Below are 14664 nucleotides of genomic sequence, written 5' to 3'. Positions count from 1 at the left end.
ACCTGCTAATCTGGCGTCTTCATTGGTGGCCACAGAGCCGGGTTAGTCGTACCGAACCTCAGGATATGTACCAGGTGCAGATAACAAACCACTCTTGGTATCCGCCAAATGCAAACGACTAATTTTTATTTAGGTCAAGTGCTGGAACAGACGGGAGACGACTGTACTGTCTACGGCATTTTGTCTATTTATTTAAGTGAATCGTCTTACTTCTCACAATGTTGATCACACATATAGGGCACTGATACTTTTATTGACAGGGAGATCCTGCTCCAGACGGATAGTCATTAGGAAGGGATCAATCCAAAGGGCCAATGACTCGGCGCGCTGTTTGCACCTCAGGCGATAGACGTTTCAAAGCCGAGTCGAGCTCATCGGCAGCTTGAGCCAGAGCATCGTCGGTCAGTGGCTCTAGTGCATCTAGGATGAATAAAACGCGCGAGGTATCATCGGTCAAGGCAGTCCGCGGGCCCTGTCTCCAATTCCAGCGACGGCAAGTGATGCCACTATTGTCACACCAAACTGGCTCCCCTGGAGCTGCAAGTTCCGTTTGGGGCTCCCCGCCAGAAAAAGTCTCGAACTTCTCACTACCCGTGGCGCGGACTAGGAAAGGCGATCCATCGTATTTGTCGAGGTCCTCGCCTCCAAATGGGATCTGATACTTGACGGAGATAGCATTGTAGATGTCGGTGAGCCGGTTGACCCGCGGCAAGCCATCCTGCGCGCGACGGGTCAGAGCCTCGAGGCTGTTGCGTGTTTTTTGTGGCTTTGCTCCAAAGGCTTTGTAGGCTTCGCGCCACGCAGCGATGTGTGGAAGTTCGGTAACGGGACAATTGGAGAGCTTGTCCTTGACGGAATTTTCAGCCTCCCTCAAGAGGGCCTCGCTAAAATCATCACTTGGGCCTGGAGGAATACCCTCTACCACCATCAGGAGGGCGCGGTAATCTGGACGCAATTGGAAGATTTCCGGAGCTACATGTGCACCCTGCAGTAACTTTTGTGCCACTTGTGACCCGCCCATGACTGAGAATGAACTAAAGACGCCTGGGGATGTGCGTAGTTGTTGCGAATTGGGCGTAAGAGACTAACGTAGGTGAGGAAATATTGCAATATGTAAAGAAAATAAAGCAAAAAGAGCGTGGAGCGTGGCCTAATATACCTACACTAATTGTGGGGCAGGTCCTGAGGCGAACCAACTATCCCTCCTTAATGTAGCCTTATTTTCCATAGGCAAAGATTGATTGTATGAATTCTCACAGCACCTAGCCCCCTCCCCTTCAATTTCCTAAGGTGGGAAATAGTGGACACAATGTTGTTATAACAATGCCGCTTCAAGGCTTTTGTGGCAATCGTGAGTTCCCGAAAGGGTAGTTGATGGGAGTGGGTTGATCAAAATTAAATCCCGGTATCCGATTGGCTGCCTCTTGCACCTTATTTGGTCCCATGGTTCGACCAGGTAATGCCCTTAGATCGCTGTCTGGCTGTAGAGCATCACTCATCCGTGCGACTGGCTACATGATCCTTACATATTGACCACTTCCCTTCACAATAATACTCAACATATTCCTCGGAAGAAGCATTCATTCAATTAATTATCCATCCATCTCATCATTAATTAGTGGTATAGTACTACTAGCGATTACCAAGGACTTGTCTTTTCCAGCCAAAAGCGCTTCCTCCTTTCAACCCTTCACCGCGATGGAGTACAACAGCTGCGGAAGCCAATTATCCTGCTAAATTTGCAAGTTACCTGCATCCTTTACTGAGGTCTCTCCGGGTAAGCATCATACAAACCATCAGCAACGCGAATGTTGCTGAAGGATGCTTCGCCCTCCCCGTTCTGGAAGAAGCGAATCTCAGTCGAGTTTGCGTACCAAGGACTGCCATAGGATTAGTTTACGTTCGGTAAAAAGTAGAAACAAATGGATAAGAGAAACATACCGGACCCAGGTAGAGACAACAAAGCGGTTGTTTGCATAGACTTCCAGAACGGAGTTGTCGACGACAATAGTCAGGCTTAGAGTCTCAATACGGTCCTCACCGACTTCACCAAACTCAGAAGTCTGCGCGTTGCTTCCCCATGCAGTGTTGGGCTTGGAGCCGCTTGAACCGTGCTCGCCCTTGTGACCAAACCCGCCGCCGACGGCGTTGAGTCCGTCGAGGCCGTCGAGACCGGGGTGACCGCCGTGACCACCATTGCCGCCCTGAGCACCACAGCGATCGTTGATGTCAAACAGACGAAGACGACCAGATTCCGGTGACGCATCAATACCGGTGGTGGTGTCTGCCGCGGCACTGGTTTCGGAACGATCAATCACGATGGACTCGTTGGAGAACTGGTAATAGATGGTGGTCGACTCAAACTCGGAGGCCAGAATCTGGAAGCCGGCCTGCAGGGTTGATGCACGAGCGTTGAAGTCGATCTCAGCCTCGAGAACAAAGAACCGGCTTTCGGGGGAGCGGCCGAATGGAATGACGCCTGCGCTGGTGGTGGTCCGGTCCGGCTCGCTGAAGCCGGGGGCCGAAGTCATAGCACCATAGGTCTCACGCGCGATATCAATTCCGAGTGTTTCGAGTTCAACACACCGGCCAGTTGAGCGGCCGTTATCGGCCACACGCCATGAGCCGGTCTCCTGCGCGAGCTCGTTGTTGACCACGTTGGGGATAGCTCTGATGTACAATTCGCGTGCCGTCAACAAAGTGTTTTGCCATCCTTGCTGGGCAGCTGGGAAGCCGACAACGCCTCCGAAAACATCGCCAGTCAACCAGACATAGCTGATGAAACGGTCCGGGGCCCCGCTGGCAGTAGACGCTTGAGAGGACGCAGGCAGGACTTTGCCGGCTGCTGCATAGGCGGCCAAGCCCCAGTCGAAAACACCAACCATATCAGGGGTGAATGTTACGTTTTCACCGTCAGTGTTTGCAATTGCTCCTGCAGCCCAAATCATGGCATGGAGTGAGGAGACGGACTCCTGGATTGGCACGTACGAGCTCTCAACTGCAATGGTCAGGAACGGATCGCCGTTGTAGCTGTATCCCTCTCGAGTGAGACCGACGACGTTGCTAGTCTCGAAATTGTAGCCAAACATCTTGGCCCAGTCTCCATTTCCCCATGTAGAGTTGGCAGGCTCATTGTACCATTCTCCAAGGTACTCCCACTGCTCGAAGTCGGGGCTGGTATTTTGGTAGAGGAACATTCCAGGTCCGACGTCTTTGACACCACCAGAAACGATTGTGTACCAAGTACCTGGGGCACTGCCAAGGGATTGGTCGAGCGCTGAATTTTGGAAAACGTAAGGATCACGGAAAGCAGTAACCTCCAGACCTGCTGGGGGCTCGGGAATAACAGGTGGAATGTCAAGCTTGGTGAAGTTCTCACCCCCGTCGTAGGTTACCGCCAGAGATTGCGATTCGCTGCCTCGGACGTAAGGAAGGGTCCAATGGATTGGCAATGACGAGACAGAGGTGTACAAGAGCGTCGGTTTGCCGTCGACTCCACTAGGGATGACAGAGCCATCAAACACAGCAAGGGGATCGTTGGCACCGCCAGCGACGATCGAATAGTTGCCGTTAGGTCTGACATCGTAATAGTGGACAAGGTCATCCGTCAAAACCATGGCAATACCGGTACCATTGTGGAGGAACCCGACGTGGAAGAGGCCTGTTTCAGGATCATTGTAGTGTCCGCATGGGTCACCGATTTGGCCGTGTGGTGGGAGGACATGGGTATGCGGCCTCCAGGTGTCAAACAAAGAGAGTTCAGGGAGAGTCGAGAGATCTGGGGGTGGAGCATTGTAGTCTTGAGCAGTGGCACCCGCCAAGATCGAGGCCAAAACCGATGCTGTCGTTGTAACCTTCATGATGATGAGAGGCCTAGGTGAGTAGATGACCGCAAGGAATAGCTTACTTCATACGAATCGAAGCGATATTTGTGTGCTTTATATACAATAGAACAATTTTCCCTCAAGCGCGTAGTGTTATTGCAACAGAAGTGTACATTCTAACCCCCTAGAAGAGTGCATGCTAGGGTACCTCTAAAGAATTTCGAAGCTAGGAACGAATCTTGAATTTAATTGGACTGAGAATACAGACTAATCCAGGGGTGGCTGATCATGGCATGCAACTTAGTTTTTCAACGCCTTCATTCTTCGGAGATATGACACGAGTACCCTGTAAAGCCTCGCCAAGACAACAACAATACTTAAATGTAACGGCGTCTATGGGCAAGCGAAAAAGGAATGTGAGCAAAGTTGGTCCGTGGGTATAGTATATTCTTTTTGGAGCAGGTTATACATTTTTCTGGCAGAATGGATTTGTCGTTTACCTTTCTGTCTATGTTGGATACCCTAGACTAGCCTAAATATGGAGTTCGCAGGCCAATATCCCCCACGTGTGACTTATTTACTATGTATTGGTCAATTTTGTGCGTTTTTTCTCAGTGCCTCTTTAATTGGCGAATGCATACATCGAGATTCTCATTTTCCCTGTATGTTGTGTGTAGACTCTTTTTCTAGCCTTCGGAAACTCATTCGCCTCTCATATCCATACACGTTCCTTTTCTATTTCCCTATAGGGTGATATAGGACTAGGCAATTCTGTTTTTATTAATTTCGTAATAAATTAGAACCTACTTAAACAAACAATTATAATAACTAGCCAAAAGTTCATTGTATCTAGGTGGATATTCGGCCCCCGTGCGTGATATATATATCTGATTTAGATACAAATTTAGTCCATACAACATCGTAATATCGCTCTGCTTTTACATCCTTAATTTCCTCACTTCTGGTAGGCTGTTATATCGACAAAGCGTAATAGCCAACTAATTTTCACTCCGAGACGAAGGGCTAGTGTCGTCGCAATTCTCAGTGAAGGACCGACCGAGGTTGACCAAGGTTCTATATGGTTGACATTGCTGGAAGAGAGGCATTTAGAAGAAAGGCTTTTGGATGTAGGTGACCAGCTACTTCGATTTTTAGAGGTAGTCGCGTAGTCCAAGTCGTCAGGTACTTGCTCGATTTCCCCTCGACGAGAGTTCCGTTGTAAATGACCCCAATGAGCTTAATCGAATCTTGTTTTCCGCACACGAATATGCTCACACGAGAAGGAAACCAAACGCCCCCAAAAAGCTAGCAAATAGGATATACCAGCCACTTGTTGTGCAGCACTCTCGTTATCCTCAGGCTAGTCCCCTGGCGGGTTTAAACCGCCACATAGTCTTTCAAATGCAAAATGCCAACGATTAGACGCGCAAAAGTGTTGCGAAGGGAACTTGAAGTTCTACATCTAATACCTAAAAAGCCTCTAGTGGGCGGACAGCTAAGCCCATGGCTTATCCCAATTTCTCGTCCTGGTCGAAGTCGCTCCATGCCCGTGCCGCAAATTGGTCGTTCAACAGTATCTTTACGCCCGCTACAACCATCCCCTTAGCCACGTTCATGGTAATGTCGTGAGCATCTGGCTTTTCGAAGCATCACGGAAACCCTAGGTATGCATTGCTGTTCCTTGGGGTGTCGGAATGAAGTAATGTCCGTGGAATGAAGGAACTTCAAGAGATCACGTTACCTAGCCTTCTGATCAGTATTAAATCGTATAATTTAGTTGTAAGGACATAGCCATATCTGTGCTGAATGCATCAATATCTTTATGTTGAAGATCACAGACAAATTCTCTCCCGTAAATACTATCTCAAACAATGCAATGAAATGACGGCACATTTTCACTTATTCTTTGCGTACAGTAGATATGTAAAGTGGATTCTCTAGCTGACTTGGTGAATTACAGGAAAAGAAAAAGACAACCCTATATAATCTCATGGCCCGAGCTGTGGATACTCTTCCGAGGTCTGTTGTTGATGTTGATAAGGGAATCCTTATCACCTTATCGATAAGGCTAAAATTTCAGATTTGAGCTTCGTCCCGGTTTAACATTCTTTGCAATACACCTCAAAATGCCGGAAAAGGTGCGTACCGTGTTCGTAGACTCGGACGATGAGAAGATAGTACAGCACAAGCTCTCGCCCCCATCCACAGGAGAACCCGAGCGAAAGAAGAAGAGAAACAAGAAGCGCAAGCTCGATGAGTCCACAACCTCCACATTCGCCGATCAAGATGAACCGAGGGAAATCGCTGCACCTGCCAAGCAGGTAGAAACAGCAGAATCCGTGCCGAAAAAACTGCCAGCCAAAGTATCTCAAACGAACGGTCCACCAGCGGCGAAACCGTACGCGAAATCGAAGTCGAAACCTTTCACGGATACCAAGACCAACTTCATACCCTTACGAGAAAAGGCCAAAGCCCTGCTCGAGACGCGCCGAAAGCTCCCTGTATTCGAAAATGCCGATTTGATCCGCGATCTACTACGGGAACAAGATGTGATGCTTTTGGTCGGTGAGACGGGTAGCGGAAAGAGTACGCAGATCCCGCAGTTCCTAGTAGACGAATTCTGGTGTCGGCCAGTACCTACGCAAATCACACGGGACGGGAAGACAGAAAAGAAAGCGGTTGGAGGATGCATTGCTATCACACAGCCCAGACGAGTCGCTGCCATTTCGCTGGCGCGCCGTGTAGCTGAGGAGATGGGTACACCGCTTGGATCACATTCGCCTGCCAGCAAGGTCGGCTACTCCGTGCGTTTTGATACGTCAACGTCACCTAGTACGCGGGTTAAGTTCTTGACTGAAGGAATGCTGCTCCAGGAGATGTTGCACGACCCGAACTTGACTAAGTACAGCGCCATTGTTGTCGATGAGGTCCACGAACGAGGAATTAACGTGGATCTCACACTCGGATTCCTGCGTAATCTTGTGTCTGGAAAGAAAGAGGGTCGTGGTGGTGTGCCGCTCAAGGTGGTTGTCATGAGTGCTACGGCTGATATGGAGAGTCTTACGGACTTCTTCAAACAAGGATTCAAACAAACGGAGCCAGCACAGAAGGCTATCGAAGCAGCTGAGGATGAGGCCGATAAAATGGATACTTCAACCCCGAAGGATATCTCGGTCTGCCATATTAAGGGTCGACAATTCCCTGTCAAAACCATCTACTCCCCCGCGCCAGTGCATGACTTCGTGGACGCAGCGCTCAAAGTCATCTTTCAGATTCACCAGAAGGAACCGATGCCGGGTGATATTCTCGTCTTCCTTACTGGCCAGGAAACTGTCGAGGCCTTGGAACACCTAGTGAACGAGTATGCCATGGGCATGGACCCGTCGCTTCCTAAAATTCTTGTTCTACCTCTGTTCGCGGCGCTGCCACAGGCTGCCCAGCAACGGGTCTTTGCGCCTGCCCCGCCACGAACGCGCAAGATCGTTCTATCGACTAATATTGCCGAGACGTCAGTGACTGTCTCTGGTGTACGACACGTCGTTGACTGCGGTAAGGCCAAGGTCAAGCAGTTCCGCACTCGCCTCGGTCTTGACTCGCTCCTGGTGAAGCCTATTTCTAAGTCAGCCGCCATCCAGCGAAAGGGTCGAGCTGGTCGTGAGGCTCCTGGACAATGTTTCCGGCTATATACAGAGAAAGACTATCTGGCCTTGGATGAGACAAACACACCCGAGATTCTGCGCTGTGATCTGAGCCAAGCCCTGCTGAACATGAAGGCGCGTGGCGTTGATGACATTGTTGGATTCCCGTTCTTGACACGCCCGCCCCGCGAAGCGCTTGAGAAAGCTCTTCTGCAGCTATTGAACATCAATGCGCTTGAGGATGATGGCAAAATCAGCCCCGTCGGCCTACACATTGCCAAGCTGCCCTTGACCCCAACTCTAGGACGTGTCCTGTTGGCAGCTGCCGAGCACGGGTCTGAATGCTTGCTCGACGTCATTGATATTATCTCGTGTCTGAGTGTAGAGAACATTTTCCTGAATACCACCTCAGAAGAGAAGAAGGAAGCAGCAGAGGCAGCCCGCCGCGATTTATACCGGCGCGAGGGTGATCACCTCACAATGCTGACGACTGTACGCGTGTATGCCGCTGAACAAGCGGACCGTAAGGCATGGGCAGAGCGACACCTCGTATCACACCGAGCGATGCAATCAGTCATGGTAAGTAGTACATACCTCGCGGATGCCGGTAATATAAGACTAACGGAAACACACCAGGACGTCCGCAAACAACTCCGCACCCAATGCCGACAAGCCAAGTTGCTCACTAACGAAGCTCTGAACAATACCTCATTACATGACCCCTCGCCCATTCTGATCTTGCAGAGTTTCCTGGCCGGTTTCGCGACCAACACGGCTCGCCTTGTGCCCGATGGCAGCTACCGTACGATCGTTGGAAACCAAACCGTCGCGATTCACCCGTCGAGTGTGCTTTACGGCAAGAAGCTCGAGGCGATTATGTACAACGAATTCGTCTTCACCAACCGCAGTTACGCGCGTGGCGTTAGTGCTGTGCAGATGGATTGGGTTGGAGAGGCTTTGGCCGGGAAGGATTGATCGTCGACTCAAGATGCTATATTATAGTAGACTAATATATACCCTGTGAATGATGATACCAGTTAGGTTGGCATCTTTTCACTTCTTTAACTGTCTCCATCTGTCTCTGTGTCTCTTGCTGCGATAAATATCCACAAACATCTACCGACATGCCGGGTGTGCTCTTGGGCCAAACGTGATCGGCGACGGGAAGGAGGACACCTAGTTAGGGCACCGAGAGACATCGTTGGCTAGGATTGAGGACATACTCCATTAAGCGGCTTAACTGGATCATCCCAATGTCGCCTCTAGTCGCGTCAAATTTACGTTGATCTGCAACTCCGCAACTCTCCAACCAAGCTGGAAATTACTCTACCCAAACAACAGAAATTGCGAAAAAAAAGACGATAAAGCAGCCATCGATCAGTATTTCAAGCCAAAGATCCGGATGAAACTGAGAATCGGATAATCCTCACAGCTCCCGGCTCCCTATCTGCCGCGGTCGACCCTCGCGCTTCTTTGGAAGAGTGATATTACTGATTCATTTGTTAATTTTCGACATTCGACAAAATTGTCCATAGGGGTCGCCAACGGTCAGTCCGCTGAGTATCCCCTATGTTGCTAGTCTGCTATCTATGCCAAGCCTTGTACAGTGGGCAGCTCTCATGAGGGGTATTAGCTAGTGTACAAGCGGAAACACGCCATCACGGTGGTCTTGTTGCCCATAGCATAGTTGCAAGGCTGATAAGAGTACGGTGTAGTAGCAGTTCTCCAAGAGAACGATATCGTTGAGAGTAAAATGTGACGGATGGCAAGTTCACACGTCACCGTGTCGATCCCGGTGACCGTCTGTCAGGTGATGAGATTCCCAGATGGGGATGCAGGCATATCCACACAGGCACTAGTAGGATGTTAAACCACGTATTTGCCCCTCGAAACAGGCTAAAAGAGGGAAAAGAGCGACGGATAAAACCACTTGAAAGGTGGTCTCACCATTTCCCTCTCACCATTCCGATACCGGTTGCATCATTGGAGGATCATTGGACGATCTCCCTTTCGGGCATCGCTTATCAGCTAATCTCTCACATCATCTCTCCAGCTCTTCCAGGTTGTCGCTCTTGTCTTCCTTTTATTGTTCGACTTGGAACTCTTTATACTCCTTTATTTTTTTCTTACTTACATCTTCTTTATATGCTGTAATGCATCTATTCTCCACTTGAACGCCCTGGACTCCCCTGTCATCTCTTGAACCTCGATCAAACCCTCTTATCGTACTATCTGCTTTAGCTACAACCCGATCAGCAAGATGGCTTTCCAGGTCCCAACACAAGTCCCCCGGCGCACAACCTCCTATTCAAACCCTCAGCCACCCACCCTCGATATCCCCTCCTCCTTGCCGGAACAGCGTGATGACGACACTGCACAATGGGTCCTATTCTCCCCGACCGCTCGGACGCACACGACTTCAACCGACCGTACGCGCACTGTAGGTGCTTCGCGACTGAGTGACTTCGGGTCCTTCGCTGCAACCCAGTCTGCATCTGGCGTTGAGGGAGAGGCAGAGGACGAGAATGCTCTCGACGACCAACTCGACGAAGATGGAACCGAACTGGACAGCTTAGACGATGGACTGCACGCCTTTCGAGCACCAGAGCTGGCTCCGGTTTCCCCAATACGGTTGGACCAGGGGCCGCCCGCGATGCTCCCAGCCCATGACGGACTAGGCAGTTTCCAGGCCTCGAGTCAAGCGGTACAAGATCAACTGTGGCGGCATGAGCAGTACAACCGCCAACGGCCCTCGTATGGCCATCTCCATCATCGACGTAACTCAAGTGTGCAGAGGCATCTAGATACTGTCGAGGAGGGCGAGGCAAATGTCGAAAGAGAACGGTGGCAGCGGATCGAAGAATGGCGCATGGACCAGAGCCGGGCTCTGTTGCAGGAGATCGAACGGGAAACCCGACAGAGGCGGACTAGTCTGACCAGCCGACCGAGCGTCCATCGTTCCGGCGATTACCGTTCACAAGGTCGTGCATCTGAGGGGCTCCCACGGGATATATCGCTGTCCAAAGACGTATCGGAGGATGAAGAGTCTTTCTGGCGCCGTATCACACGAACAGTGATCCGTGACCTGATCGGGATCGATGATTCCTTGCTTTCCGTGATATTCGGTGAGTCGCTGCCGCTGGACGCGCAGCCTCAAACCCAAGAAGATCCATTAGACATGGAAACGGTACTGGCTCATGAACCAGAGCCGGAGTATAGCGATGCGCCGTGGCGGACGAAGATGCTTCAGACGATCGCCCATGAGCTAGGGGTCCTTGTCCATCAACTTTGTGAACACCCCGGGGCATTTACAACATATTATCAAATGACTAAAGATATATCCGCCGAATATGCGGGGATGTCTCTCAACCGCCTGGCGGAAAGCGGAATCTCCCAGAAACCTGCCGAGTCCACCACATCCACGACCGCCGATACAACTGGCGAGTCCATGCTATCCCCACACTTCATGCCCACAATTCGAGACTCAAATCGCGAGCACGAAGCACAGTGGGGCATTGAAGATGACGATCCAAAGCGATCTGACGAAATATCCGAATCAACAAAACTCAAACATGAAGCCGAGTACTGGGAACGCGGACTCGATGTAATGATGGTCTTCCGCTACCTCCGCAACCGCTTCGGCCGCCGAGGTTACATGCCCAATGAGACTCACGCACCAACCCCACCCCGCCGACCGCAAGATGCATCTCGGCGAGCAGCCATTATCCGGCAACACCACCCACTCGTAGCGCGAGCCCATTCCAGATCACAAACCCAGACCCGCCGTGCATCGCAATTATCCGGTGTATCAAACCCAGTGGGTGTCTCCTCGCCACTTTTACGACCGCATCCCCGGCGACCTGGATCCAGTTGCGCCAGTCAGAGCGCCAAACTCTCAGCTATTTCCAGTCGGCGGACAATGACAAGCTCTAGCCGGAACTACTGGGACATTGGCGGCAGCGAAAGCAACAGCGCCATTGGTGTTGGAGCTGGACTCGGCACTTGGGGTGAGGTGTGAACAATCGCGTACTTACAGAGTGCATGGCGCATCCACCATAGTGGGTAGATGGCAATCTTATTTCGGGGTATCGCTGGCTATATTCGGGAGCGAACTGTTTCATGATCATTTAACGAGCAATTTCTGGTTTCATCGGCCTTTTGATTATGCCTGTGGATTATGGTGTTGGGGTTTGTTATTCTCGGTCTCTTCTCTTCATATATTCAAACTCGAAGATACAACATACAATCTTGTCATCAATTCATATTTTGATTAGAAGGTCAACTGGTGGTCTCAATTGGTTATGTTCGAATACTGGGGGCGACAACCTATCCGAATGTCTATCCTTATATGGAGATGCTCACTCATGTAGGGTACAACATGCAACCTGATAATGCTGCCCGTATAGAATGTCGAGCACATCTACCGGTGGCCAAATCCTAAAACCCTCAGTTTAATTGACGTAAGGAAGCATCCTTAAACCTTGGAAGTTTCGAGTTGTTGATGTCTGACACATCACTGCTACCTAAGAGGTGTATCCCCTCCTTTGTGCATGCAACGCATTCCACTCCATAGTGTTCAAAATAAACTGATTCGCATCCAAATCCATGGAGTCCGGGCCAGCCATCTCAGGATAACCCCACGGCCTCAAACTCGTAGGCATCTGCCGCCCATCGCCATAATCCATCATGGGGATATTGAACTCCATATCCATGGGCATTGACGGGTTATCCGCATTGACAGCGGGTGCACCACTTGGCTGCGCTGTGTCCGCATCATGTCCGAAATTCGACATCATCTGCATCAATTTGTTTCGGATATCCGACACAATCCGTGGTGCCACTAGGGGCGTCCCCTGTTGTCCGGCTACCTCTTCACGCGCCTTCCAAGCCTGAAAGACAATCCGAGAGAAGATGATAAAGAAGGGGCGATCGTCCTCCTTGGCATCCATCATGCGGACCTCGTAGTTGTTGCTCATCACCTCCCACACCCGGTCTGCATGCTCCTCGACGGGCCTTTTCTTCAACTCCTGGAGGAGGTGGACGTACGCGGGGAAGGGGAAGTGGAAGTGAACAAGCCACAAGTATCCCTTCGTGAGAGGCGACGTCATGAGGTTGGTGTCGCACTCTAGCATGCGCAGTGCGTAGGAAATGCCAACGTTGCGCTGTGTATCTGTCTGCTGCGTAGAGGTTGTCGAGTATTGGGAGTAGTGTTGCAAGAGTCGATTCTTGGCCATGTAGCCCCGCATTGTCCAGATCGTCATGAAGTGCAGTGGGCTTTCTGGATTGCACGATGCCAAGTATTTCTCCTCTATTGTCTTCTCTAGCGTTATAGCCCGTTCCATTTCGTCTGTTGCAGTAGACCCAGGGGCGATCGTGGTTAAAAAGGGATTGGTCAAATCGAGGTGGAAGGCACTATGACGGACAAAGTCGGCAAGCTCACTGGCCACAACGGCAAAAAGCATCTCTGTTGGTCTGTCGTTTGGTGCGGGTGGAGTTTTGATCTCTAGCTGAAGTTCGAAATCACTCACATTAAGAGGAATGCGGCAGTCCCACGTAGGAGCCAGCGACGTGGTCTTATAATCGGCCATCTCGCAGATGCGATTATCAAAGATGATCAGAGACCACCATAGTCTTCGGCGCATCTCCGCCTCTAGAGCGGAGCATTTACCGTACGTTGACTCATTGTGAATACCAATCCGCTGACCAATTCGTATAGCAACGCTAAGCATTGATGAAAGAGAAGTAGGGTCCGTGTCAGGTCTGATCGACACCTAGAAAAATCAGCGAGTGTAGAGAGATCGATTTGACACACCTACTAGGTATAGATATAACGCGGTTAGGCATTCCCGGTCACTAGATTGTAGAATACAACAACTCCGTAACGCTTGCTGGCATGCAGACTGATACGCTGTTAATAGATGCTTTTTAGCATATCCGAACAAAGCACTGCATTGATCCTCGGTGAGACTGAGAATGGAGACGCTATAGATACTAAACATCAATGCTTCTAATGTGGGATTGACGTTGGATATATCGCTAGCAGCATCGATGATACGCGTTTGAAGTGTGGGAGTGTGCGTGACTTTGAGAAGAGGATTGACGTTGTCCAAGTAGATCTGCCAAAGCCTGAAGATCTGTACCTGGGTCGGATGAGAAGCAGAAAGGTTGTCGACGTTCGCTGCCGGTGAACCGAATAATAGGTGGTGGTGGTGGTCGTTGCTTTTGCCTTGAAACGTATGGTTCCATGCCTTCTTAATTACCGCGTGGCGCAGATCATCGTTGTCGCCCAGGAACCCATTGTCGTTTTCATCATCTTCGTCGTCATTTTCGTCATCATCCTTGGGATCTGGGGTCTTTACCAAATGTCAGTGAGCCCCACGATCATTCGTAGAGTCGATCATACCTTTTGACTCATAGCATGCCACAGATTCCTGCCATATGATTAGCCATCACGAAGTACGCTCGGGCGTCTGCACTAAAAGAACAAGATAGAGTGTCGTACAATGATTTAGACTTGGCTGCTTTGTTTTCTTTTACGGGGCGACAGTCCCGAACAGGAAGTGTATTTTCCGACCGAACAACATCCGGAAGTTCATCTCGCTCACCCTCACTTGGAGACCTACGGCGGTCTCTAGTAGCCGTGTGGAGAGGGTCGAATTTGATGTTATGCTGGCGAAGCAGGCTCTCATAATGTCTTAGGCGCGCCAGAAGGTCTCTCTCGGGAAACCTCCGGCGTCGCTGGCGGATTGCTTGCTCGCACTGCTCACCAGCACGTATACAGTTGGCGCACGGGAATGTACGATCACACTTGATCTTGCGTTGCTGACACAGAACGCAGGCCAGCACGCGCCGAGACTTAAAGGTGGTTGTCTGTTCAGATGGAGAGATCGGCGTCGCCATTATTTGAGACTATAGATCCTGTTGTAGCAGTAACGCTGTTAATAGATCTCGGACCCCGAATCCCGGATCCCGGGTTGGTTTGGGGAAGAAGGAAAGGGAAGAGAGAAAGAGGGAAAGGGAAGGATGAAGTCGGGGTTTATAAGATCCGAGACGCACGCTACGTACTCCGTACCTTCGCACTTTCTAATCCCCGACCATCATGTTGATCTTGCAAAATGCGAAATCACCGGCCATATTTTGCCCCTTGGGGCCCTTTAAATATGGCCCTTTAACTATGGGTGTTCTCATTCTTAATTCTGGAT

General features: G+C 50.4%; 5 protein-coding genes across 5 annotated transcripts; 2 read left to right on the top strand and 3 right to left on the bottom strand.

Moving 5' to 3' along the window:
• Nucleotides 1–298: 298 nt before the first annotated feature.
• On the bottom strand, nucleotides 299–1021 carry N7489_005138 (B3/B4 domain-containing protein; the record flags this gene model as incomplete). The annotated part of the gene is made up of 1 exon (XM_056710890.1): nucleotides 299–1021. One exon carries the CDS (start codon nucleotides 1019–1021, stop codon nucleotides 299–301), a length of 723 nt encoding a protein of 240 aa, XP_056569311.1.
• A 738-nt stretch (nucleotides 1022–1759) lies between these two features.
• Nucleotides 1760–3860, bottom strand: N7489_005137 (glycoside hydrolase family 32 protein; the record flags this gene model as incomplete). Its single annotated transcript, XM_056710889.1, has 2 exons — nucleotides 1760–1880; nucleotides 1942–3860. The coding sequence occupies 2 exons, from the start codon at nucleotides 3858–3860 to the stop codon at nucleotides 1760–1762; spliced, it is 2040 nt and encodes a 679-aa protein (XP_056569310.1).
• A 2090-nt stretch (nucleotides 3861–5950) lies between these two features.
• Nucleotides 5951–8437, top strand: N7489_005136 (putative ATP-dependent RNA helicase (Hrh1); the record flags this gene model as incomplete). Its single annotated transcript, XM_056710888.1, has 1 exon — nucleotides 5951–8437. The coding sequence occupies one exon, from the start codon at nucleotides 5951–5953 to the stop codon at nucleotides 8435–8437; it is 2487 nt and encodes an 828-aa protein (XP_056569309.1).
• Nucleotides 8438–9722: 1285 nt separating this feature from the next.
• On the top strand, nucleotides 9723–11480 carry N7489_005135 (uncharacterized protein; the record flags this gene model as incomplete). Its single annotated transcript, XM_056710887.1, has 1 exon — nucleotides 9723–11480. The coding sequence occupies one exon, from the start codon at nucleotides 9723–9725 to the stop codon at nucleotides 11478–11480; it is 1758 nt and encodes a 585-aa protein (XP_056569308.1).
• Nucleotides 11481–11985: 505 nt separating this feature from the next.
• Nucleotides 11986–14362, bottom strand: N7489_005134 (Zn(II)2Cys6 transcription factor; the record flags this gene model as incomplete). Its single annotated transcript, XM_056710886.1, has 4 exons — nucleotides 11986–13233; nucleotides 13279–13815; nucleotides 13866–13893; nucleotides 13965–14362. 4 exons carry the CDS (start codon nucleotides 14360–14362, stop codon nucleotides 11986–11988), a joined length of 2211 nt encoding a protein of 736 aa, XP_056569307.1.
• Between the last annotated feature and the right edge of the window lie 302 nt (nucleotides 14363–14664).

Source organism: Penicillium chrysogenum, assembly GCF_028827035.1.
Source record: "Penicillium chrysogenum strain IBT 35668 chromosome Unknown utg000002l_segment0_segment0, whole genome shotgun sequence".
NCBI lineage: Eukaryota > Fungi > Ascomycota > Eurotiomycetes > Eurotiales > Aspergillaceae > Penicillium > Penicillium chrysogenum.
This window is presented reverse-complemented; position numbering and strand designations above follow the sequence as displayed.